We start from the raw sequence: 24,706 nt of genomic DNA on the forward strand, positions 1-24,706 counted from the left end.
ATTTACATTTGGCACCTTCACAGCATCTTCTGTTTAAGAAAAAGTATGTAAACAAACTAATAATACCCAAATTTCTTTGAGTGGATTACTGATACTTTTTACTTAACGCATAAAATTCATTTATTTTACATGAGTCTTTTCATTTTTTAAATTATATTAGAATATTATACAAGAAACAGGTTGACAACAGTTAGCATATTGGTTATATCTGCCTGTTTAAGTTATAGTTATGGATGTAATAGGGTTATTTATGGAGTTGTAACGGAGTTATGTGACATTCATAAACCTTTAATTCAACATTAGAATCAGAATATTTTGGGAGACAGATTTATTGAGAGGTTTTAGCATAGAAGATGATGAAAAAATGATGATACTGTGGATGTAAATGTAAGCCAATTGTTTTATTCAAAATACTGAAATGACATCACATTCCTCACACCTTTGTTTATTTTGGTCCAATGTATAAAGTGCAAACCATATCCCAACAAAGACACACCATTGTCAATTATCTCATCTATGACCTATAGACGGTTTTAACTAACAAAAACATTCTAAATTGAACCCCCGCTCCACTTCCTGTTGCAGTGTTTGCTATGGACATAAAAGAAAAAAAACATTCAAGTGCAGGACTGACCATTCCGTGAAACTGTCTATAGTCACTAGTCAGTAACATCAACACACTTTAGCCTACCTATCAGTTTAATAAATAGAAAACTATAACATTTAGGGATGAACTGTAAAAACATGTATATATTCTCTAAATACTATTGGCAAGAAAAGTTTATTTTCATGTACACACAAAGCATGCTTTCGTAAACCCTGTTACCCTAGAATGGTAACAGGGTTGATGAAAAATGTTGTGGCAGCCATTACTAGCCATCTGGTAAAGGTGCTAACACCACATGGTGTGCATTCATGAGAGGCTGAAATTATGTTATATATCTACATTTAAAATTCCAAACAAATAACTTTTTAATGTATGCTTTTCTGGTAACAGGGCTGACACAGCGTGCTCGTCCTCCTCTGTCAGACTTTACAAAACTTGAAGAAAATTCATTAAAAGCAGATGGTCACTTACTTATCTTTCCACCATCATCTTTAGAAAAGGCAGGTGATGTCACTTCCTGGAAATGCTACAACTTTTGGAACAGTCCCATTATGTCTGAAGGGGTGTTTTCGTTAAAAGTAACAGGGTTGATGACAACATGGATACAAGACTATATTGTTCTTTTTCTCATCATTTTACACATATTAAGAATAAAACTCATTCATGAGTATGAAACAACACTTGGGGCATTATATAGGTGTATTTTTTTTTATGATATTTTGATGTTTTTGGCCTTAACTCATTGAGTGCCATGGACGTCCTTCGACGTCCAATTAAATAGTGACGTAGAGTGCCACGGACGTCCTTCGACGTCCAATGCGTTTTTGACGGTGGGACGTCGATCAAAGCCTTCCGCAGCTCCTGTACAACTATAGTAGCTATTGGAGGTCTATAACCTATTTTATACCATGGTCTGGGTGAATACTCGATTCTGATTGGCTGCAAGGTGTCCATTAAAAGTGATATTGTACAGTGATAATGGACACCTAGCTAAATGGTCTGTTCACCGTTCATATCAATGCGCCATAGTTTCATCAGTGTTATCAGGAGAGCAGTTTGAGCTCTATACCCCCGTTAAGGGTTAATATGACAATTTGGAACTTGAGAAAAAAATTGAGTCGGTCAAAGTAAGTATTTAAATCACCCCTGTGTGCTCAGTTTATCAAAAATAACTCTTATTTACAATTTTGATTTTCGTTTCGGAGATTTTTTAACCTCGCGTCATCAGCTCTTCTCGGCGAGAAAGAGGGAGCTTTCCCTCGCTCGTGCACGAGCCCGGCCTTTGACACAGAGAGAGAGAGAGAGAGAGAGAGAGATGAGAGAGAGAGAGAGGAGAGAGAGAGAGAGAGAGAGAGAGAGAGAGAGATCGATCAGGAGTGAGCCAGGGACAGAGGGGCTAGTGAGGAGAGATGAAGGTACAGGCGGGCTTTTATATGGCAGAGAATTGGGGCTTTGTTGTGCACCTGAGCACCCCTGAGAGAGATGGACCCTGTGACTCCTCCCACCATAACTCACACGCTCCTTATTGGATGAATGTTACACCGACTTCAGCTGTGTGTCACTCAGCCCCCCCCCCCCCCCCCCCCCCCCCCGCCCTCCCTCCCTCTCCCTCTCTCTCTCTCTCTGTCTCTCTAGGTGTCCTCTCTCTCTCCTCAGCCTCTGACACTGTTTTAATGAGTCCAATGAGTGGACTAAACCTCTGACGGTGGCAGTGTCACTAAACCTCAGACGGTGGCAGTGTCATCACTGTCATGTATTGGCTGATGCTAAATGGCTCGGTCGTTCTTGATGCTCTCTGACTTTAGTCTCCCTTGTTCTCCCCCGCCCACTCTCTCTCTCTCTCTCTCTCTGTGTCTCTCTAGGTCTCTCTCTCTCTCTCTCTCTCTCTCTCTCTCTCTCTGTATATTTCTTCTGCTGTGCCTCTCTTGCCATCTGTCTCTCTTCCTCTCGTTCTGTCTGTCTCCCTACATTGCTCTCTTTCAATCTGTCTCCCCCTCTGTGAATGGTTTCGCTCCGTCTCCCGAGGCCCGTCCCACTTCTTCTGTCTCTCTCTCTCTCTCTCTCATTCTCTCTCTCCCCTGTAACCTCTTTTCAAATGTCTCTCTCCCGCTCTCCTTATACTGTATGCCCCTATCTAATTCTGTCCCTCTATCCCTCTTTTTGTCTCTCCTATCCCCTCTGCCTTTATATCTATATCTCTCTCTTTCTTGACCTTTCCACCTGTCTTGTCTCTCTCCCCTCTATCCCTCTTTTTCTGTCTCTATTAGGGGTGTCACGATACACTCAGTTCACGATACGATACGTATCACGATACTGGGTTCACGATAACGATACGATACGATACGATTTTAACAATATTTTTTTAAACTTGAATAATGACAATATATGACTGGAAAAGTAGTATTTTATTTGAAATGCACAAATACAAAACATGCTGTTGTGGGAAATTGTTATTACAATAACAACTAGAAAAAACATGAGATTGGAGATAAGGCTTATCTTGAAATAGAATGAGTTACACCGTCACTTAGATTTAATTTGAACTAAAAGGTTTCTCAGCAGTATAAATTCTCATTATGCATCTTCAGTTTTTCTTCAAACTCAAACAACAAGACTTTTCTTAGTCTATTTTTTATGCATCTTCAATTTTTCCTGTCAAGTAAACAGTTTTGCCAGAAACTCAATTGAATGGTTTCTCTCCTGTATAACTTCTCATGTGTCTCTTCAGAGACTTGTTCAACTGAACTACTTTCCACACATTGAACTTCAACAAACAAAGACGTTTCTTTGTCTACTTTTGAAAAAAAAAAAAAAAAAAAAAATTCACGATATGAGATTTCATCTCAACGATACATATCGTGACGTTTTACTATCGCGAAATTTCGTGGGACGATATATTGTGACACCCCTAGTCTCTATCCCTCACTATTATCTCTCACCTCCCGGGCGTAGGTCTACAGGGGTGCCAGAGCATCATTGCATCAGTGTCATATTTTGCACCCTCAGTTGAAAGTTGCGTGTGCGGCGGATGACTGTGTTACAGAGGCTGGAAGGGCTCATTCCTAAAGCATATGGGTGTTTATCGGAAAAACTTGGCATTTTGCATTCTTGACGTTTGATTTTCAAAGTACTGTTTTAAAAGTATTTAAGCCCCTTTTTGGATTAAGTGGATCCTTACCTCTCAGGAAAATGTGCCGTGCCATCTCAGGCTATCTTATTTTTGTATTTTTTCCACATATAAACAACATGCATATCTGTGTTTTGTCAACCCTGTTACCGACATAACAATTACTGTTTGAAAAGGTTTTAAATCCATATTTAGAACAAATCTGATATATTATGAAAGATAAAGTCTCCCTTGTTACACTAAGTGTGTTTGTAAAGTGAGAATATTGAGGAGTATACTTTTCCCCATGGATGAATATGCCCATTTACATTTGGCACTTTCACAGCATCTTCTGTTTAAGAAAAAGTTATGTAAACAAACTAATAATACCCAAATTTCTTTGAGTGGATTACTGATACTTTTTACTTAACGCATAACATGTGTTTATTTTGCATGTGTCTTTTCATTTTTTGAATTATATTAGAATATTATACAAGTAACAGGGTTGACAACAGTCAGCATATTGGTTATTCTGCCTGTTTAAGTTATAGTTATGGATGTAATAGGGTTATTTATGGAGTTGTAACGGAGTTATGTGACAATCATAAATATTTAATTCAACATTACTAATCAGAATATTTTGGAGACAGATTTATTGAGAGGTTTTAGCATAGAAGATGATGAAAAATGATGATACTGTGGATGTAAATGTAAGCCAATTGTTTTATTCAAAATACTGAAATGACATCACATTCCTCACACCTTTGTTTATTTTGGTCCAATGTATAAAGTGCAAACCATATCCCAACAAAGACACACCATTGTCCAATTATCTCATCTATGACCTATAGACGGTTTTAACTTAACAAAAACATTCTAAATTGAACCCCCGCTCACTTCCTGTTGCAGTGTTTGCTATGGACATAAAAGAAAAAAAAACATTCAAGTGCAGGACTGACCATTCCGTGAAAACTGTCTATAGTCACTAGTCAGTAACATCAACACACTTTAGCCTACCTATCAGTTTAATAAATAGAAAACTATAACATTTAGGGATGAAACTATAAAAACATGTATATATTCTCTAAATACTATTGGCAAGAAAAGTTTATTTTCATGTACACACAAAAGCATGCTTTCGTAAACCCTGTTACCCTAGAATGGTAACAGGGTTGATGAAAAATGTTGTTGGCAGCCATTACTAGCCATCTGGTAAAGGTGCCAACACCACATGGTGTGCATTCATGAGAGGCCGAAATTATGTTATATATCTACATTTAAAATTCCAAACAAATCACTTTTTAATGTATGCTTTTCTGGTAACAGGGCTGACACAGCGTGCTCGTCCCCCTCTGTCAGATATTACAAAACTTGAAGAAAATTCATTAAAAGCAGATGTCACTTACTTATCTTTCCACCATCATCTTTACAAAAGGCAGGTGATGTCACTTCCTGGAAATGCTACACCTTTTGGAACAGTCCATTATGTCTGAAGGGGTGTTTTCGTTAAAAGTAACAGGGTTGACGACAACATGGATACAAGACTATATTGTTCTTTTTCCTCATCATTTTACACATATTAAGAATAAAACTCATTCATGAGTAATGAAACAACACTTGGGGCATTATATAGGTGTATGTTTTTTTTATGATATTTTGATGTTTTTTGGCCTTAATAGCTAGCCAAAGTAGAAAGATCAGACTGAGATACAGGTCATTTTCGCATTTTTTGCAAGATGCTTCACACAAAAAAGTGTTTAAAACTCTTTAAAAACAAAACGAAGAAATAATTTGTTTTTATTAAGAGACATATCTGGGGGAAGTAAATTATAAAATATTTTATTGCTTATTTGTTGTTTATTCAGATTTACAGAGGAATGTTGTTCCAGATACATAAAATGGCAAGTTTTCCCATAATCACCCACCTGTAACACCTACACTATTGTTCATTGCTGTCACCGCCGCCACTAAATTCAGTGTAAGTCATTTTGTTCGGGAACCGGGTCTGTCACTCCCACCCCCCACTTCCCACTTCCCAATTTCTCACCCGTATTCTTATATCTGTCTCCTTGTGTTCCTCCGTCTCCCCTCCTCTCTCTTTCTCTCTCTCGCTCTCCATTCTCATCTCCCAGTTACGATCGCAGCTGTTCCCAGCATCCGCCCCCGCTATCCCGTGGCGTGGCCCCCCCCCTCTCCCTGGCCCTCCCTCGTTCCCTGGCGTCAGAGGACAGCCGGCAGACACTGCACAGCGCCCCCTCCTTCACCGACAGGGAGAGGTAATGAGTCGCCTCACCAACTCTGTGTATTGTGGGGGGGGGGGGGGGGGGGGGGGTGCGTGCGCGACTCCCCGCCCGCAAATCGGATTCAGGTTTGTTTGTTTGTTTGTGTGTGCTGGGGTGTTTGTGTGCGCGCGCGCGAGTGTGAAACAGCCCTATTAAGCTCTTTTGTGTACTCGGTGAGCATGTACATGCAGTATAATTGGACACTCACGCTAGTCTCTGTGGAGTATGCTGTTTTGTGCAGTTGTGGTGCTGCTGAAGATGTATCGGTGTTGTTTTTTAAACTTCCTCTCTCCCAGATGAGTCATCGTGGGCGGGGCCTGTGGAAGGCGCCCGAGCGACATCCGTGAAATGATGCCCTTTATGCGAGGGTATTTAAAGTTAATCTCAATCAGTGGTAATTATGGGGCTTCTACTCCAGTTCTCCTCAGTTCCTCTCTCCCCTTCCTCCACCTGCTCCTCTTCCTCCCTTCTTCTCTTCAGTCTTTTTACCACGGCGCTGGGCCAGAGGTGCTGCTGGGGTCATAAGATGGCAAAGTCGGTCACTCAGTCAGTCGGGGACGTTGAGTGAGTTTAGTGGTTAAAAGGGCCATCGCTCGGGGTAGGAAGGTGGTAGAGTCGGGATTCGAGGGGTGGGTAGGAATAGTCGAGAGGGGGGTATGGGTGATGTTGGGGGAGGGGTCAATGTGGTCTAAAGCTTGTGGCATACTCTTCACGCCGAGCCAAGCGCATAGGGCGCGCGGCGATTATGACGTCATCGCACCGGCCGTGTCGGGGGGCGAGGCCTGAGCGCAGCGCGGCGCGTCCACGGAGATTTTTCTATCAGCGCGTCGGTTTTGCTGCCTGTGCCTGTGATCTCCGTGGTAGGCTATCAGTGGATATCTGCTGTGATTGAGTCCTCACCGTCGTAAAGTCGCCTTTGAAGCATGACGTTCGATTATAACAAACTAGTTGTGTGGCTTAGCCTTCCCAAATGTTGAGGGTCGTTTTTTATAATTTAATACATAGAATTGGGAACGTTACATTCAATTTCATTCAGACTGCCTGGCGCCTGGAGCTGCACACTGGGTATGTTCTGTTTTGGCCCGCGCAGAGTGCGTGCGCCCTCCTCGGAGCCCCGCCTCCAGCGCGTGCGCGAAGAGTATGCCAGAAGCTTTAAAGGTTTGCGCTTTTCCCCTCTCAATCCCCTGTGAGGTAGTTTTTTTGTTTGCGTCTACGGGACTTTGCCCGCTCCGGGCCTCTCTGCTCCATTTCTCCTTGTTTTCCTCTGCCTTTCCTTCTCTCATCCACATCCTCCTGTCTCCTCCGCTCACCAGGGCTCCCAGGTTTCCCATTATCCTTCTCCTCTCGCTCTCTCTCTCTCTCACACACACACTCTGTGTCTCTCTGTCTGTGTCTCTTGCTGTGTGTCAGGATCCCAGTTGTGAACCTCTGAAGTGACTGTTTTTCTGATAAACATTTCTACGGGGGGCGCCTGAGGAGGAACATCGACATGACCGGAGGGGGCGTGCCCGCGGCGCCATTTTATTTTCTCCGAGACTGTGAAATGAATTCAGGGATCCCAGGTATCCAGCAGCCATCACAAAACCCCCTCTGCTTCCCTGAGGTGTACAAAGCCAAACTCCTCCTCTTCCTGCTGCTCGTGCCCCTCCTTCCTTCCTCTCTGTGTACATCTCTTTTCATGTGGCTCTGCGTCACTGTAGCCCACTCACTGATCTCTATCCCCTGTATTGCCCCGAGCTCTGCGCCTCTACCTACCATGACTAATGCACACAAACAAGTGGTGTAACAGCCATGCAACATCCTATTACCCCCGCCTACCTGAGCTTCCTCAACTGTTTCCCCGCGACTCGGTAGCTGTTCCGTATCAATTCTAATCCAGCACAGACTGTTATTTGATGAAATGACTCTGACAATTGTATTTGGTTTGTAAATGGTTAAAAACTAAGCCATTCTCAGTATCTCCCAAGACTGAAGGGGGTATTTCCGCAAAGCTGTTTGGCAGGGCTGTAGGCAGCAGGCAATGTGTTCAACATGTCACGCTCCAAAAACGGCTGTTTCTTCCCCGCTTTGGGCGCCTGAAATGCAAAGCGTGCGCCTTTTTCCTCTGCAATGTGTCAAGGAGTGTGTTTAGTTTTCAGAGTTTTCCCCCTAATGATCTGCCCGACGTTCACCTCTCTCTGTTGTGCCTTTGTGAGCATCCTCTGTTCTTATTGGGCTGTGTTAAGCATAGAGTTAGTACTTCCAGGGGTGAAGGGTGGAGATCAAATATATTATTCTGCACACACAGAACGTGAATGGATAGAACAGGCATTCCTGTTCAAATCGACATTCTCGAAAAGCGTGGGCTGGTACATAAGATAGCTGGCATAGATTGTTTTATAATGTTGTCATGGAAATAAGCGCACGACCAAAGTGACCAAAGAGCTGATGAGTGACAGGCATTTTCTCACCGGGCAGTCTAGTTTAGGGCTGTGAATCTTCACTGGCCTCACGATTCGATTCCATTACGATTCAGAGGGCTACGATTCGATTCGATTACGATTATCGATGCATCTCGATGCATCTTAAATCGATGCATCACTTTCTTTCCCCCAATACATGATTTATTTTTTCTCACTGTGTGGCTACTTTTAAAATAAAAGTGCATTTGGAATTGCATTGTATCATGATCCATAATTAAAATAAACACCTGCATGTACTTCCATTACATTTTATTTGATTATTATTTTTTATTTTTATTTTTAATAATCGATTTTTGACATTTGTGAATCGATGCAGAATCGTGCACGTCCGCATCGCGATGCATCTTACAGTATAATCGATTATTTTTGACACCCCTAGTCTAGTTGGAATAAAACTATGGCCATTTCCCTTGACATCATTGTCAATCATTGTATACCAGCTGTCTTATACCAAAGCAAATGAGTATGTCAAGCTGGAGTATCATTTCTATCTCTAACGACTCTGCGTTGTATAGGCCTACATGGTGTTGTATAGGCCTACATGGTGTTGTATAGGCCTACATGGTGTTGTATAGGCCTACACAGTGTTGTATGTATAGGCCTACACAGTGTTGTAGTCGAGTCCAGGTGCTGGACACATTTTCAGGACTCGTGACTCCACTTGGACTTGGGCACTGATGACTTGGTAGAGTTGTCACTTTATTCAAAATTCGAAATTAACTTTGAATGTGGGGGAGGGGGGCATGTTCGAATGTAATTGACCTGTTCGAATTATTATTTTTTTTAATAAAAAAAAATATATATTATTATTTTTTTGCAGGCTAGGCCAGGTCACCGGGCATCGGCCCGACGTGCCTGATTATGCAGTCCGCGCCTGCCCGGGAGCGGTGAGGAGCTGACTGACTGGACCATAAGGACAGCTGAGGATTTTTTTTGAATATTTTATATTATATTATATATATTTATACGATGTAACTGGCAGGCGCGGACCGCATAATCGGGCACGTCGGGCTGATGCCCGGTGCCCTGGCCTGGCCTGCATTTTTTTTTTTAATTAACCAATTAAGTTCGAATATATTCGAACATTTTGCGGGCAATTAAAGTTCATTCGAACTTTATTTTGGGAAAAAGTGACAGCTCTATGACTTGGACTCGAGCATTCATGCATTTGGACTCAGAAGTTGGAGACGAGGACTCAGACTTGTTAATTGATAAAGAGTAAGACTGGCGTTTTGTTTTTGTTAGTCTTTTTGTAATAGGCCCTAATAATTTGGTATAAGATATTGATAGCTAGATTAATACCCTGCCATTCAATATTCAATTTTGTGGAAGGGCAGGCATGTGGATTCACGCTCATGTTCAGTAACTGGACTTGGACTCGGGTAACGGGGACTCCACTCGGACTCTTCTTTGGTGACTTGAACTCGAACACTTTGGTGACTTGAACTCGAATACTGGCGACTCGACTCGACTTGAGATATCGTGACTTTGACTACAACACTGGGCCTACAGTATAAAAATCTGTACGAGAGATGCATTTCCTGAATATCACAAATTTATAAATGTATCTTATCTAGCAGTGAGTACTATCTTCCAGAATCCTTCAAAGCCCCTTTTTGTCTGTTTTCAAACTCTGCAACTTTTTTTAAAGCAGCTTTGAGGTTTGACCCCCCACCACCCACTCTTCCACTACAGACATAGTGCTGGTGGTGTCATGCGTGGCTCGTGCAGTCAGTTGCTCCAGTGTCTTGTGATTTTTTAGTAGCATTTCTGTGGAGATGTTCTGTGGATATGTGGTCCTTCTGTACCATGGAAGTTCAATAAAGACTCAACACTGGTGTTTTAAGCTTTGCGTCCATCTGTTTATTTATCTGTGCATGTTTACTGGATTGCCCCTGGGAGCTGTGGGAAGGATTAAGTTTATGCTGTGCATTTTAATAGCTTCCCCCATCTCCTAAATCTTCTGTCCCTTTAGTGAACATTTGTCCACAGCCCTACATTGATTTTGAACCATTGGCTTCACAATAAAAAAAAGTCATGCATAATATGCCAATCATATGTTTTGAAACCACCGAGGAGCAGCTGAAAGCGGGGGGGCAAAGAGTGAGGATGCTGCCAGGCGCGGACTGCATAATCGGGCACATCGGGCAAATGCCTGGTGGCCTGGCCTGGCCTGCAATTTTTTTTTTTTTTTTTTCTGTGTGCCCGCAGTCAGGCCACTCACTGAACAGCAGGCCAGGTGCTGCCTACTGGTTTACTAGTGGTTTTATTACTTTATTCAGGGTTAAAGTGGGTGCATCTCATTGTAAAATTGGACTCGGCCCAAATTGGGCTTCAAACGGCCCAAATTGGGCTTCAAACGGCCCAAATCTGGCTTCAAACGGCCCAAAATGGGCTTCAAACGGCCCAAATTGGGCTTCAAACTGCCCAAATTTTTCGCCTGCGCCGGCACGCGCGTCGGCCCGTATCGGCCTGGCCTGCTTGGTATCTAATGCCCGGCCTGAATTATGATCCCAGTCCGCCCCTGGATGCTGCCCATCATAATCTCCTTACCTCATGGCTTTTCTCACTTCAAAAAGATTGAACAGGACGCTAACCCCGAATTTCCTCTGTGTCCACTTTTTCACACAAATGTCAATAGAATCAGGGAGAGAGAGCAAGAGAGGAGAAATGCAACTCGAGTGTATTGAGATTCTCCGCCAGCCGACGACAGCCCCCGCTAGTGTTTTTTCCATCTCCTCCGGGCATTTTACTGATCAATCCAGGTAATTGATTGGCTGGAGTCCACTCGGATGTTTTTAACGACCGTCTAGTTGCGAGACGCAAAAACCAGCAGACGCTGCAGCAAAGCCGTAACCGTGCGGTGTGCGCCCGAGCAAACGACCCCGACGCTAATGCACAAGTTAGGCGTGCGCGCGCAAGAACACCGTCGCAACATGCAGAGTCATCACTCACATGCTCACACACCTCGAACGCACACAACTCACCACACACACACACACACACACACACACACACTTCACAGGTGTACAGCTGCTAGAATTCACAGCTCCCATCTGTTGGAACGGAGCAAACTGTGAAGCCAAAGCTCAATCACACTGACTGAAATTAACACCACTATTTATAGAGGGGGGGGGGGGGTGAGGGGGTGGAGGGAGAGGGGGGGATGAGGGGGTGGAGCGAGAGGGAAGGTTATAGAGTTAAATGGAATAGGATAATAATTTCCCAGTCTCTCAAGCCTCGTCTTTCACTCTTGACTATTGCTGCTGCTGCTGGTGTGTTAATTGCCATCATTAACGTGATGCGGGATGAAGAGAATGGAGATGTGAGGAAAGGAGGTGGACAGGACGGGGAAACGTGTGATGATGGAGGCGCACGCGGGAGGGTGGCAGGCAGGCAATTTCAACAGGCAATTTTGACATTGAAATAGCAGCTCTGGGGCAAAACATACGGATATAAAATATGAATGTACTTCATGTGTGGGTGGACGTGTGTGACGTGTTACACGTGTGTAACCGTGCTGGTTGAGCACAGGGGGGAGGAGCCTCGGCTCTATAATACATTAGTCTCTTTGGGGAGACGCCCTAATTAATGGCTTGACCTCCTAACGGGGTAGCCCCCCCTTCTGCGAGTTAACATTTAGCAGTGCACCCCTCCAGAGATGCACTTTGAAGTGCACTTATTAATAAAAGGAAGTGACAGTGACATTAATGAGACAGGTTAAGTACAGGGTTTCGTTTTATTTGCCGACAATCTATATTCTGATTTCATAGCATAACATGTCTCGACTCTGCAGAGAGAGAAAAAAAAAATACAAACGTAACATAGAATGAATCTAAACCAAAAGTCTTTAAAACATTAGAAACACAAAACACATCAAATACAACTGATCTTCTTGTCTCATTGTGTCAAATAAAGATCAAAAACAACGGACTCCTTCTGCAGACTGACTGTTATACGTCGTTTCTGTCTTCCCGCGTACTCGCTGTTAGAAGGGGGCGTATATATATACAGAGCTGGTAGTCCCACCCGTCACTCCCATCAGTGTGTGTGTGCTTGTGTGTGCTTGTGTGTGTGAGTGTGAGTGTGAGTGTGAGTGTGTGTGTGTGTGTGTGTGTGTGTGTGTGTGTGTGTGTGTGTGTGTGTGTGTGTGTGTGTGTGTGTGTGTGTGTGTGTGTGTGTGTGTGTGCTTCCGAACCCGTCCCAGGTGAGATTATGAGTGTACGGAGGTGACGAGAAAGTTCCCGTGAAGCGTCTTGTCGTTGGCGTCGTTGCGTGGCGAGTGGGTGTTATTATCGAGGGTGTCCCTGAACGTTGGGCCACGTGAGACAGTTTTACGTCTCCTTTTGTCCGTCAAACCGGTGAGTGGTATCCATCAGTGCCGGTGTCCCCCAGGTCTCTGCCTCCTCCGCCTTCAGTTGGATTTGGACCAGATCTTCCCACTGCCACGCAGCCTGAGGAGGGGGAAGAGGACCCACAGAAAGCCCTGCATAAATGCTTTGCTTAGTACCAAAGTCTCAAAAGACTAGAAGCAGCAACTACTGGCCATTTTCATCTTTTTTGTACATGCAACTCATTCAAAAAAGAGAATAGGTTGATTCAATGTTTATAATAAGTATCCAACACATTTTTTTAAATGAATATTCGATTATTTTGGCTTAACTTTAACTAACAAAATAATGACTAGGGCTGGGCTAAAAAAATCGATTCTCCGATTTTTAATCGATTTTTATTTTAATCCTTTGATATCAATTCATATGTCCAGAGATCGATTTTTTTTATTATTATTATTATTTTAAATAAACATAGGCTATAATATTATAGGCTGTGTGTGGTAGTTGAAACATAGTTTCAAGTTGACGTTTATTTATGTTTGTAGTTTAAACAAAAACAAATACTGTAGGCTACATAAATGGAAATGTTTGATCATTAATATCTACTTTTAGAAATTATATAGGCTGAAATCAAATCACTGTGCATAATTGTGAGAGTGTCTTTATTGACAGATGAAAAGGCTGTTATTTATATGTGTAACTAAAACAATTAAAATTGACAACCGGTCGTGCAAAAAAGGTTGGGAACCCCTGTGTTACATAACTGGACAATCATGTAATTCAGGTTACAGCTCAAAAAACATGTTTTAGTATCACTAACCAAATCGATATTGAAATGAATCGAATCGGAATCGAATCGGGATTAATCGATTCGGAACCTTGTGAATCGGAATCGAATCGATTCTTGAAATTTGAACCAATACCCAGCCCTAATGATGACATACACATTTCATGTGTTTTGTGTCAGAGGCATACTGATTTTTTAAACGACTGAAATTTGCCTGTTCTCCATTAATACACTGACTCATCTACCAGTGTGAAATCTTACAGAATCTGCCAACATGTGATGAATAATTGAGTGGCTTATATGTTACATGTTTATTTTATACATGTCCTACTGAAGCCAATGCATCACTGTTGCAAGTTGTGAGCAAGAATGACTTAGTGGCGCAAGATGTCTAACGTCAAGATTTTAGTATTTTTGCAACATTTTTGACTGATCTCAGTGGACCCTTATTTGTAAGAAACAAATTCTAACTATTGCACTTTCAATCTCTTGCTATAAATACCCAATGATGCACAAAAACCTATTTTAATTGAAAAGATTGAGGTTAAGCCATTATTTATTTGGATTTCAAAACATAAGTGGATATTCATTTCAAGTGCAACATAGAGTGATGAGAATTTACAGACCTCTCTGTTTTAATCAAAACGTGTCAGCCAGTGAGAAAATAAATAATCATTGCTTTTTCTATTTAGCAAGAACAAAGAAAAAACAGGCAGACAACTAAAGTGTCTCATCTTGATCACCAGAAGGGGAAAACAGCCATTTCAGGGAAGAAAGCGCCCGGGGCGTTTGTATATCCAGTGACATTTCCAAATCCAGGACAGACGTGAAATTAGCAAGTGGTTAATTGGGCCGGATGGAGAGGCTGAATCAAAAAGCGAGTCCCTGATAGCAGGGTTAGAGTACCGCTGCCTGCAAAACACTGCGACGTGCATCTGATAATGAAGCTACTTCATGCATACGGGGGTCGGCTCCACACAAGCGCACTCGCACACAATCATACTAACCACTTATGCTGGCAGCTGGCTTTTTAGTGTTTACTGGAAAAAATGGGAAACATAGCGATTCTCTGTTGAATTAACATTGCTCTCGAAAAAGAACATTGCACTTCAATTCAGTGTTTGAAGCAAGCGTCTTTATAGTGCAGTGGCTTAAATGTGAGTAAGTCAACGTTTATTTATTTAACGCCCTTCAAAACCCGGTTTACAAAGTGCTTCACAGAACCAAAAAAAAAGCAGAAACAATAAAGGAAACTTAATGGGGGAAAAAGGGAGAAAAAGAAAAAACCCACATGCAGCTTCTTTGTTCCAATTGTGTTTCTTACTGGAATAAATCAAATTTATTTTTAAACACGGGTGACAAACCTGATTTAGGCGTGAACTAACAATATTCAATAAAAGATGACGTGTAGTTTCAGCAAATTAATCTGCATGGCCAAACATGCATTTCAAGTCCTATCAAATCTATGACCAATGGCCATGCTTTATTAAAAAAATGCACTTGATCGCTACGCAAACTCTTTTTCCCCCCTATCAATAGAGCCAAAGTCGACGTCACTTGCTGCTTCAGCATGCGCACCAAGAGATTTCATCCGCCATTTATTTTCCCATAGACATTTCATAAAATTGCTTATAAAAATAGTTTTACTACTACTAAAAAAAAATAAAAAAAATATCCATTGTTGTCCAATGTTTTGGTCCGAGTGAAATGTTCTACGGGCTCTCTTGTTTCTAAATATAGCTGAATCGTTTGGTAAGTAATGTCTATGGGATAATGAATGGCGGATGAAATCTCTCGGTACGCATGCTGAAGCAGGAAATGACGTCATCTTTGGCTCTCTATTGTATGAAAGTCATAAAACCCAAGACGTTCTTGACTATGGATACTTTGGTCATGCTGACGATACTTGGCTGCCAGTGTTGGGGGTAACTCATTACAAAAGTAACATATTACATGTAATATATTACTTTTAGCAGTAACTCAGTAATATAACTTATTACTTATAGGATTTCAGTAATATTATACCAGTTACTTTGTCAAGTAACTCAAGTTACAAATTGAGTTACATTTTATTCAATCAAAGCACATATTTAAAAAAGATACAATCATTTCCTAATCAAACTGTGTGTTTTTATGCAAATAACCACTATAGATGGCAATAACAAAGGAAACAAATAACATTTAGAATTTTGTATTGTTTACACTGACTTCAAGGTGGTTAAAATTATTTTTCGGGATGGTTCCGGGGCGGCGATGTCATTCTGCTGCTGCTGTTGTTTTGGTAAAAGTAGTGTAATAAGTAACGAGTTACTCTACACAGAAAGTAACATTGTAAAGTAACTTATTACTTTCAAATGAAAGTAACTAGTAATATGTAGTATATTACATTTTGAAAGTAACTTGCCCAACACTGCGCTGCATCTCGAACAATGCCACAACACCCCCCATAAGCCCAGAGAAGACGAACACACATGGCCTACCCTTTCACTTTGGAACTTTTTTTGCCGGGTTGTCGTGGTTCCTGAGAGGAGGCGGGGTCTCGCGGCTCGGCCGGCTGGTCTGCGTCCTGATTGGACGCGGCTCCAGCAGGGGCGGGACCAGATGACGGAGAAGCGGAGCTGGCCTTTAACGTTTTCTGTAGGTTCGATACCTGAAGGAAAAGTGAGGTAAGGAAAGAGGAGGGGTGAGTTTTACGTTGTATTTATGGATGCGATTGCTGTATTAGTTTAGCCTCAAACAAGAGGCAGGAAAAGGGAAATGTGCTGTTAGGAAGAAGCCAAAATACCACAAGTAGGTGGAAGCCTAAAACCAGAACTATTAAGTAGAGAGAAATGACAGAGCATCAAGTATTTACTTCAGGTAGGGCTGGAACTAACGATTATTTTCATTGTCGATTAATCTGTTGATTATTTTCTCGATTAATCGATAAGTTGTTTGCTCCATAAAATGGTGAGAAAATGTCAATCAGTCTTTCCCAAAGCCCAAGTTGACATCCTCAAATGTCTTGTTTTGTCCACAACCCAAAGACATAGAGGGGTAAATTAACCACAAAATATTCACATTTAACACATTCACTGCCAGCCGTTTTTTTTTTACTGTAGGTAGCTTCTGCCAAGGTTTTTTTTTGAGGATTCTGGCTCATCTTTCAACAGCCGAGGATTATTTTCTGCTAAGATTTTGTGAACACAAAATATCTCAAAAGAACTAATAGAATGTGTGCTTTCTCTGTCTAAAAGAGTTAGTTTGTAGAGTTAGTAGTTATGTAGGCATTAGCACTTGAATACAGCATGGTTTCAGCGTCTGAAAATTTAAGCTGAGAAAAATGCCTTTTTGTGAAATTCGATAGAACAGTCACTTTAACCATTCATTTTTGGCATCAGTAAGACATCAGGGGCCACATTACAGAAACTCCCTATCTTATGTCTTAAGTTAGGATAGGACTAGTTTAAGATTTTTTCTGATTTCGTATTACAGAAGCAAATCCTAACTAACTTTAGGAATCCTATCTTATCTTGCTAAATCCTATCTTATGTCTTGTTAGGAAATCCTAAATACTCATCCAGCATCGGTTATCAACTTTTCTGTCTGTTACCCTAGCAACCACTAGCAACAGACACCTCCTCCTTTCTCAACTTGCGGGGGGAACTAGGAGCGCTAGTAGCCTGCTGGTTGGAAAGTTTTCAGCCACCCTCACGCGCGAGGTGAAAGAGAGGGAATGGGCTAAAATAGCGGAAACCGTCTCTGCCGTTCCTCCCCCCTTGGAAACTGTATGTACCGAGGAGCCAAATTGCTGATGGCTGTTGCTACCTCAGTTAAATTACGTGACATAGCAGGCTGAGATATTTTGGATATGTCGGCCACTTCAGTTTGAAAATCTCCCTTCGCAAAAAACCGAAGTGCATTTGGGCAAGTTGTACTACCGGCAGAGGCAGAGCCCCGTGTCGCCTAGACGGTCTCTCCAACACAGGTCTCAGCTCCTCGGCTAGCTGCAGTATCATGTCCCGGGGCAGTCTGTATCGATTAACGAGCGTTCTGTCGTCAAAACGCAAAACGTCATTCGGGTCCCGCATGAGCCTCTCGGCAAATAAATTGCGCCTGTTGACATTTTGTTGGTTTTGCAAATGTAATAGCAGCGCAGCCATAACGTACGTAGGTAGGCTATAAATTATAACGAGATGCAAGATGGCTGTTGTTCCAGTTGAAAATAGCGTAAATTAGTTAGGACAGCATAGCTGGCATCTTAAAGTTAGGAGAGCTTTTTTAAGATTTTGGGGAGTTGGGACGCTTCTGTAATACGCTTTTCCCATTTTAAATTAGGATGAGAATATTGACTTAGGAACTGTTGTTCTGTAATGGGTGTTTTCCTAAATCAAGTCCTAACTCTAATTACCATGGTTACCAATCATTTAGGATAGGATTTGGAATTTAGGAAGTTTCTGTAATGTCGCCCCAGACATCTAAACAATAGTTTTGAACAGTAATTTCCTCCATAACAGCAGGAAACCCCCCTCTCCTTCAAACTCCTCCCTCCATGTGTGTTCTCCTCCTGCCTCCCTGGCTCTGCAGCGGGCGTGTCACAAGCGAGTTGCTGCTGCTGCTGCTGCCTGTCTGCTGGCGGCCGCTCTTTGGGCGAGTCTGGATGGGCTCGCTCGTTTCTTGGGGTTTCGGTTGAGAGCTTTGATGAAGCTTTTGCGATTCTGGTCTTATTTATGCTGCGTGTTTCAAAGTGTGTTCCACCCGTAATCTATTATGCAAATTTGCAATCCCCCACCGCCAGCTCCCTGCGCGAAAGCGAAAGCGTTTTCGCCAATCCATTTTCATGAGAATGGCTTCCTCACGCGGCTGTTTTTGCTTGGCTTTCTCTCGTCTGGAGAGCACTGTCGCCACTTAGTGGGTCGGTAAAATAGATTATACACATTCAATACCTCCCATATTTTAATATGAGATGTAAAAGGGGTTGATCGACGTCCCACGTCAAAAAAAAAGAAAAAAAATTTAAGACGAGATATCTCGTCAACGGCAGTCAACCGGTTTTTTTTAAAGACGAGATATCTGGTCAACGGCAGTGAACGTGTTAAGAAGCTGAAATAAGAGAATTTTGACTTTTTTTTCTTTCTTAAAAAAATGTAAAACAACCTGATTAATTGATTATCAAACTAATTCAGATTAATTTAATAGTTGACAACTAACAGATGAATCGTTGCAGCTCTAACTCCAAAGCAGTGCGGAGGAGAATAGCGCGGGCCAATGGACTAACCTCTGTTTCCACTTGAACTTTGACCTTCAGTTGGCTCTCTCTGTACTGGTTTGCTCTTCCGACCTGCTCCTCAATTCCACACAGCACCGCTTCACACCCCGTACACCTGAGAGAGAGACACAAGAGAGAGAGAGAGAGAGAGAGAGAGAGAGAGACACACACAGAGGCACAAGAGAGAGAGAGACAGAGAGGAAGGCATGGAGGGAGATGGTGGGTTAGGAAAACCATTATTCAGACCCCAAACAGCTTCAAGTGTTTGTACTAGGGTTGGGCAATCGTCTCTAATTTCATATCGTCCAACGTTGGGCACTTGAGGTCAGGCCCGTAGCCAGGGTTTGATAAATACAGAGGTCATTTTAGCGTGGCGTGGGGGGCCTACGGGGGTGCTGTGCTCCCCCGTATAGAAAATGTTGTCCATTTTAAAGTAAAATGCTTCAATCTGGTGCACTTTGAGAGCAAAATTAAGAGACTAGATCTATAAAGAACTACAGACATCATGTTAGATTAATATCCTCTTTACTGTGTCAAGTCAAGTCAAGTTTATTTATATAGCCCTAATTCACAAGCATGTCTCAGAGGGCTTCACAGAAAGTATGTCTAGCTAATTCTAGCTGACACAACAGTAACAAGAATATACAGAATAAAGATAACATTTGAACAATTGATAATATAGAAAATATAGGAATGAGGGGAGAGCAGAGGAGAGCGCAGGAGAAGGGAGAATAGCAGGGGGAATGTGAGAGAGTGATGGGGTGGGGAGGGTATAGGAGGTGGGGAAGGAGCAAGAGGAGAGAGCAGGAGAGGGGAAGGGAGGGGAGGTGTGGGGGAGAAGAGAGCAGGGGGAGGGAGGAGGTGGGGAGAGAATGAGCAATATAGACGGAGGAGAGGGGGGAGGTGGGGAGAAAATAGGAATGTGGAGGAGGAGAGAAGGAGAGATGGGGGTGCAGGGGAGGGAGAGCCAGGGTAGAGAAGCAGGGGGAGCGTGAGGGAGGGAGGAGGCGGGGAGACCCCCCCCCCCCCCAGAGAGGACAGAGAGGAGGAGAGAACAGAGAAGGAGAGGTGGGAGGGTGCAGGGGAAGGAGTGCAGGGGGAGAGGAGGAGAGAACAGAGAAGGAGAGGTGGGAGGGTGCAGGGGGAACGCGGGAGGAGGAGGCAGGGGAGGGAACAGACCTCTCCGCCCCCTCCCCCCCCCCCCCCCCCCCGAGAGGACAGAGAGGAGGAGAGAGCAGAGAAGGAGAGGTGGGGGGGTGCAGGGGAAGAAGTGCAGGGGGAATGTGAGAGAGGGGAGAGGACAGAGAGGAGGAGAGATTCAAGATTCAAGATTCAAGATTTTTATTGTCACTCCATGGTACAAGTACCACGTGTGAAATTCTTGTGGAGTGGACTCCGTTTACGACATAGTACAAATAGGCAACAAGCAATAAGTAATAGGCAATAAGAAATAAGTAATAGGCAATAAGAAATAGGCATCAATAGGCAATAAGACAGCAATAAGGCAATAAGAAATAGGCATCTATAAGCAATAAGACAAGTCGGTGGCTTATACGACAGTGGCATATTCATTGCACATAGGTGCACATGTCATGTGCATACGTTAGACGTGTTCAGACATTCCAAATTCGACGTTTTATACATACATGTGCAAATAGCATGTACCTTATTAAACATACACTTAAATTTACAATTAAACGTTAGGCACCTTATTAAACATACACTTAAATTTACAATTAAACGTTAGGCATCCGTAATAGTAGCAGCTGCAGTACGGTACGGTACGACTACTGCACTATTTGTGCATATTTAGGAGTCTCGTGGCCTGCGGGAAGAAACTGTTCCTCAAGCGATTTGTGCGTGTTTTTGGAACCCTGTATCTCCTCCCTGAGGGTAGCAGGGAGAACAGGCTGTTGTGGGGATGGTTTGTGTCTTTGATGATCTTCAGGGACCTCCTGAGGCACCGCTGGTTGTACAGTTCGTGCAGTTCTGGCAGTTCACCTCCTGTTACGTGCTGGGCCGCGCGCCTCACCCTCCGTAGCGCTCTGCGGTCCATGGTGGTACAGTTCCCGTACCAGGCGGTGAAGCCGCCTGTCAGCAGGCTTTCAATGGTGCCTCTGTAGAAGTCCCCGAGGATTTCTTTCCTCAGCCCGAATTTCTTCAGGCGCCTGAGTCCGTGTAGTCGCTGTTGGGCCTTTTTGACAACAGTGGCGGTGTGGCCGGCCCAGGTCAGGTCCTGGTGGATGTTGACTCCCAGGTACTTGAAGCTGTCCACCCTTTCCACCACTGTGCCGTTGATGGTGATTGGGGGGTGTGCGCCCCCCCCTCTCCTGTAGTCTACAATGATCTCCTTGGTCTTGGAGACGTTCAGGGAGAGGTGGTTGTCCTGGCACCATTGTTCCAGTACCCCCACCTCCTCTCTGTAGGCCGTCTCGTCGCCCCCCGAGATCAGCCCCACGACCGCTGTGTCGTCTGCAAACTTCACAATTGTGTTTGAAGTTTGAGTCGCCACGCAGTCGTGGGTGTAGAGGTCGTACCAGAAGGGGCTGGAGACGCACCCCTGGGGCGCTCCTATGCTAATGGTCAGTGGAGAGAACAGAGAAGGAGAGGTGGGAGGGTGCAGGGGAGGGAGAGCAGGGGGAACGTGGGAAGAGGCGGCGGGGGAGGGAAGAGCATGGAAAGAGAGAAGGCGGGGGGGGGAGTGGGAAATGTAGGAGAGGGGGGAACAGGAGGGGGAAGAAGGGAAAGGAGTGGGGGAAAGAGAAAGAGGGGGGGGGGGGGAGATCAGACAACTGACTACTCTAAGCATTAACCAGAGCTAACTGGGACATAGTACCTAGCTAATCTACAGCCTAATCTGGCCTATCCTACTCTGCTCTAGTCTGATCTTTGCCTGAACACTATAACAGGTCAGCCTTAGGCTGTAGCTAATCTATCGCCTACCTAAACTGTTCTAAACCAACCGGCAGCCCTCGACCAGTGATGAAGAGCACCGATGCCCCCCGCCCCGGCCCCCCCCCCACATAAGGCGTGGGAGAGAAGGCCGGGCCGGGACACAGCGGCGTCCCCACACCCCCAGTGAACGCAAGAAAACCTTTCCACCATATGGATTGCCTCAGTGACTTGGCTTGGCTGAGGAGGAACCTTGTGAGGTCGTTGTGCTACAGGGGCCCAGCAATGGTCGCCTGGGTAAACCCACCCCCCACGCGACCCGCTCCCAGACCCGCCCCCAGCTAGTGACTGGGAACTGAGAGAGCAGGCCACGCGGGGGGCGGGCCCACCCAGGCAGTGGACCCAGCAGTGGACCCCCATCCGGGGACTCCCCTCCGAGACAGGCCGAGAGATGCCAGGCTAAACCATGTACAGAGTTTTCCGGCAATGAAACTCTGTAAATGGTTTATTATGGAAATAAAATTTACAAGAGAACAGAAAATTGAAAATGTAAAAAAGAGTCCAACAGAGGGATATAAAAATGTAGTTTTTAAATTATCCACACCCCCTGCTGTTGCTTTAAAATGATACAAAAAATAAATGTCTCCCCATATAATATCATTTATATTCTGCATACAGGTCACATGGCAGAATACTGCTCAATTAAATACAATGGCCCATCTACACAAACATCACTTTACAGGGGAGTTACTTACCTATTCACTTCAATAGAACTGTCCCCAAAGTCTAGCCCCAATCGAGCCTCAATGCAAAATCTGAATGTTGTGAGTTATCTCTCTTCCTTCTATAGCACACAGAGAGGAAGCAAATTGTTGCATTTCCGATCAACTGTCGCATTAAAACATTAATGGCAGATGAATAGATCTGGGGACCGGGGCTATTTTTCTAAAAAGAAAAAAGAAAAAAAAAGAAAAATGTGTGTGGAAAATACCAAGGTCATGACCTCGGTGTCCTCATTGGTAGCTACGGGCCTGCTTGAGGTGGTTGGCACTTGGCAGAGTGGGAGGAGGGGGTGGGGGGAGTTGTCACAGTCATGACCCGACAGCGAGGTAACAGGTAGTATTAGTGCCAAAGAAAAATGCAAAATGACATATATGAAAATATGATGGGTTTCACCCAGATGCCAAAGGTGAGCCTAATGGTGCGTTCCTTTATCGCAAAATAACTGGGATGTGGAGGCTAAATGACGTCACATCCGTTTTGTTAGCGTTCCATTTGCAGAAAACTTGAGCTGGGAAGTTCACTGTTCATTGGTCAGATCCAGTCGCTAGCCAGGCTAGCCATTGTTAGCAATAACAGTTGATAACATGGCATTTCGCAGCATTTTGCGCATACAAACACTGCAGCCTCATGTCCACACAGATAGATGTTATGCAGTGCTGCTGTGTGTACAGCTGATTTAATGAAACACAAACAAAACAGAAGTGCTAAACAACATTACTACGATTACTACTACTGTTTAGGGCTGCACGATATGAGGAAAAGCTGCGATGTGCGATAACACTGTTCAATATTGCGATGACGATATGACCTGCGATAAATAAATAAATGCTATAAACAAAAATATTAATGGGTAGGGGTGCTCCGATCCGGCTAAGCCACGATCCGATCCGATTCCGATTCCTGGGGTCACGATCCGATTCCAGAATCGATTCTCGATTCCAACGATTCTCGATTCCAGAATCTAGAATCGATTCTCAATTATGTAGTTTTATATTGCAATAACACACAAAGGTAAATCTAAGACAAAAAATGACAAATTTATTAATGCTGAACTTCAAATTCAACTTCTGAAGTATTACAGTGAGGGCCTAAATTCATTTTGCAATATGAGTGTGTTAATGCATACGTATCAGTAAGTGGCACAGGATTCTCAAAGCCTGTGTTGATGGTCATACGAACAAAAATGCACTCTTGAAGCTAAAAAAAATCCAAAACCAAGTTAATTACCGTATTTACATTTTTACTTCAATGTAGAACAGTCATTTCTTACACATGAGATTACTTTTAGCCTTTTAGTCATAACGATTATTGAAAGATATTCCATATTCCAGACTGAAATGTTATAACAGAAGTGGAGTATTGGCCAGAATGACATGAACATTTGAACACTTATTCAGTCGGTATCTTGCATGTTGCGTTCAGGTACACTGTAAAAAAAAAAAAAAAAAAAAATTGCGATAACACGTGACTTTTGCGATGTGTTCATCGCGCATTTTCATATCGCGATGACGATGAAAATACGATAAATCGTGCAGCCCTACTACTGTTGTTGCGCGGCGCAGCCATCTTGGATTTTTGAGGTCGGGGCTGCTGAGACTCCTACGAGTTTGGAATGGGAAATACCAGCTCTGATGACGTCACCGCCCAGCTCATGACCTTTGAAGTCGTAAGATTACCAGTCCCCAGTTATAAAGGAATGCACGATTCAGATACTATACAACCTATCTGCAAGCGAAAAGATGTGTGCAAGTGAAGGACGTGCAGACCGCTCATGTATTTGCACCCTTGCGGGTTTCACCGTCCCCCCGAGGCTGCAAAACTGCCCAAAGCTAGTGCTGCTAGCACCGCAGGTGCTGTTAGCACCGCAGGTGCTGTTAGCCAATTAAGCCAAAACACATCTCACCAGCCCATGAGATTGGCAGCTTTTGCTAAAGCCCCCAAATACAAGCAAGACAGCATGAGATGGGTCCAGTGTACATTAGCTGTTACATTGTGACCATGTAACAGTAGCTGTTGCAAGATAGTGGTGATATTTCTATAAATCACTATAGGCTATCACTATAGGCTGCTAATAACTATAAAAGAGTGTGTGAACATTTAAAAAAATCTTATTTAATAGCTAAATTAAAAGTCTGTGCATCATCTGCAACACCATGTTCTGTTTAACATTATTATTAGCCTCTCTCTTTAATATCACAATCCAAA

The 24,706-nt window shown here is 43.4% G+C and overlaps 1 protein-coding gene across 1 annotated transcript in view; it reads right to left on the reverse strand.

Moving 5' to 3' along the window:
* Window positions 1–11,587: 11,587 nt before the first annotated feature.
* The window catches only part of LOC310798790 (COP9 signalosome complex subunit 7a-like), a 33,575-nt gene continuing 20,456 nt past the window's right edge, over window positions 11,588–24,706 (reverse strand). The window contains exons 6-8 of the mRNA XM_083661342.1: window positions 18,836–18,941; window positions 16,059–16,228; window positions 11,588–12,911 (exon numbers count right to left, since the gene is read on the reverse strand). Coding sequence (XP_083517468.1) covers window positions 12,872–12,911; window positions 16,059–16,228; window positions 18,836–18,941 — 316 coding nt within the window. The 3' untranslated portion in view covers window positions 11,588–12,871. The remainder of the gene's footprint in view (window positions 12,912–16,058; window positions 16,229–18,835; window positions 18,942–24,706) is intronic.

This window comes from Poromitra crassiceps (assembly GCF_964638095.1).
Source record: "Poromitra crassiceps genome assembly, chromosome: 26".
Taxonomy (NCBI): Eukaryota; Metazoa; Chordata; class Actinopteri; order Beryciformes; family Melamphaidae; genus Poromitra; species Poromitra crassiceps.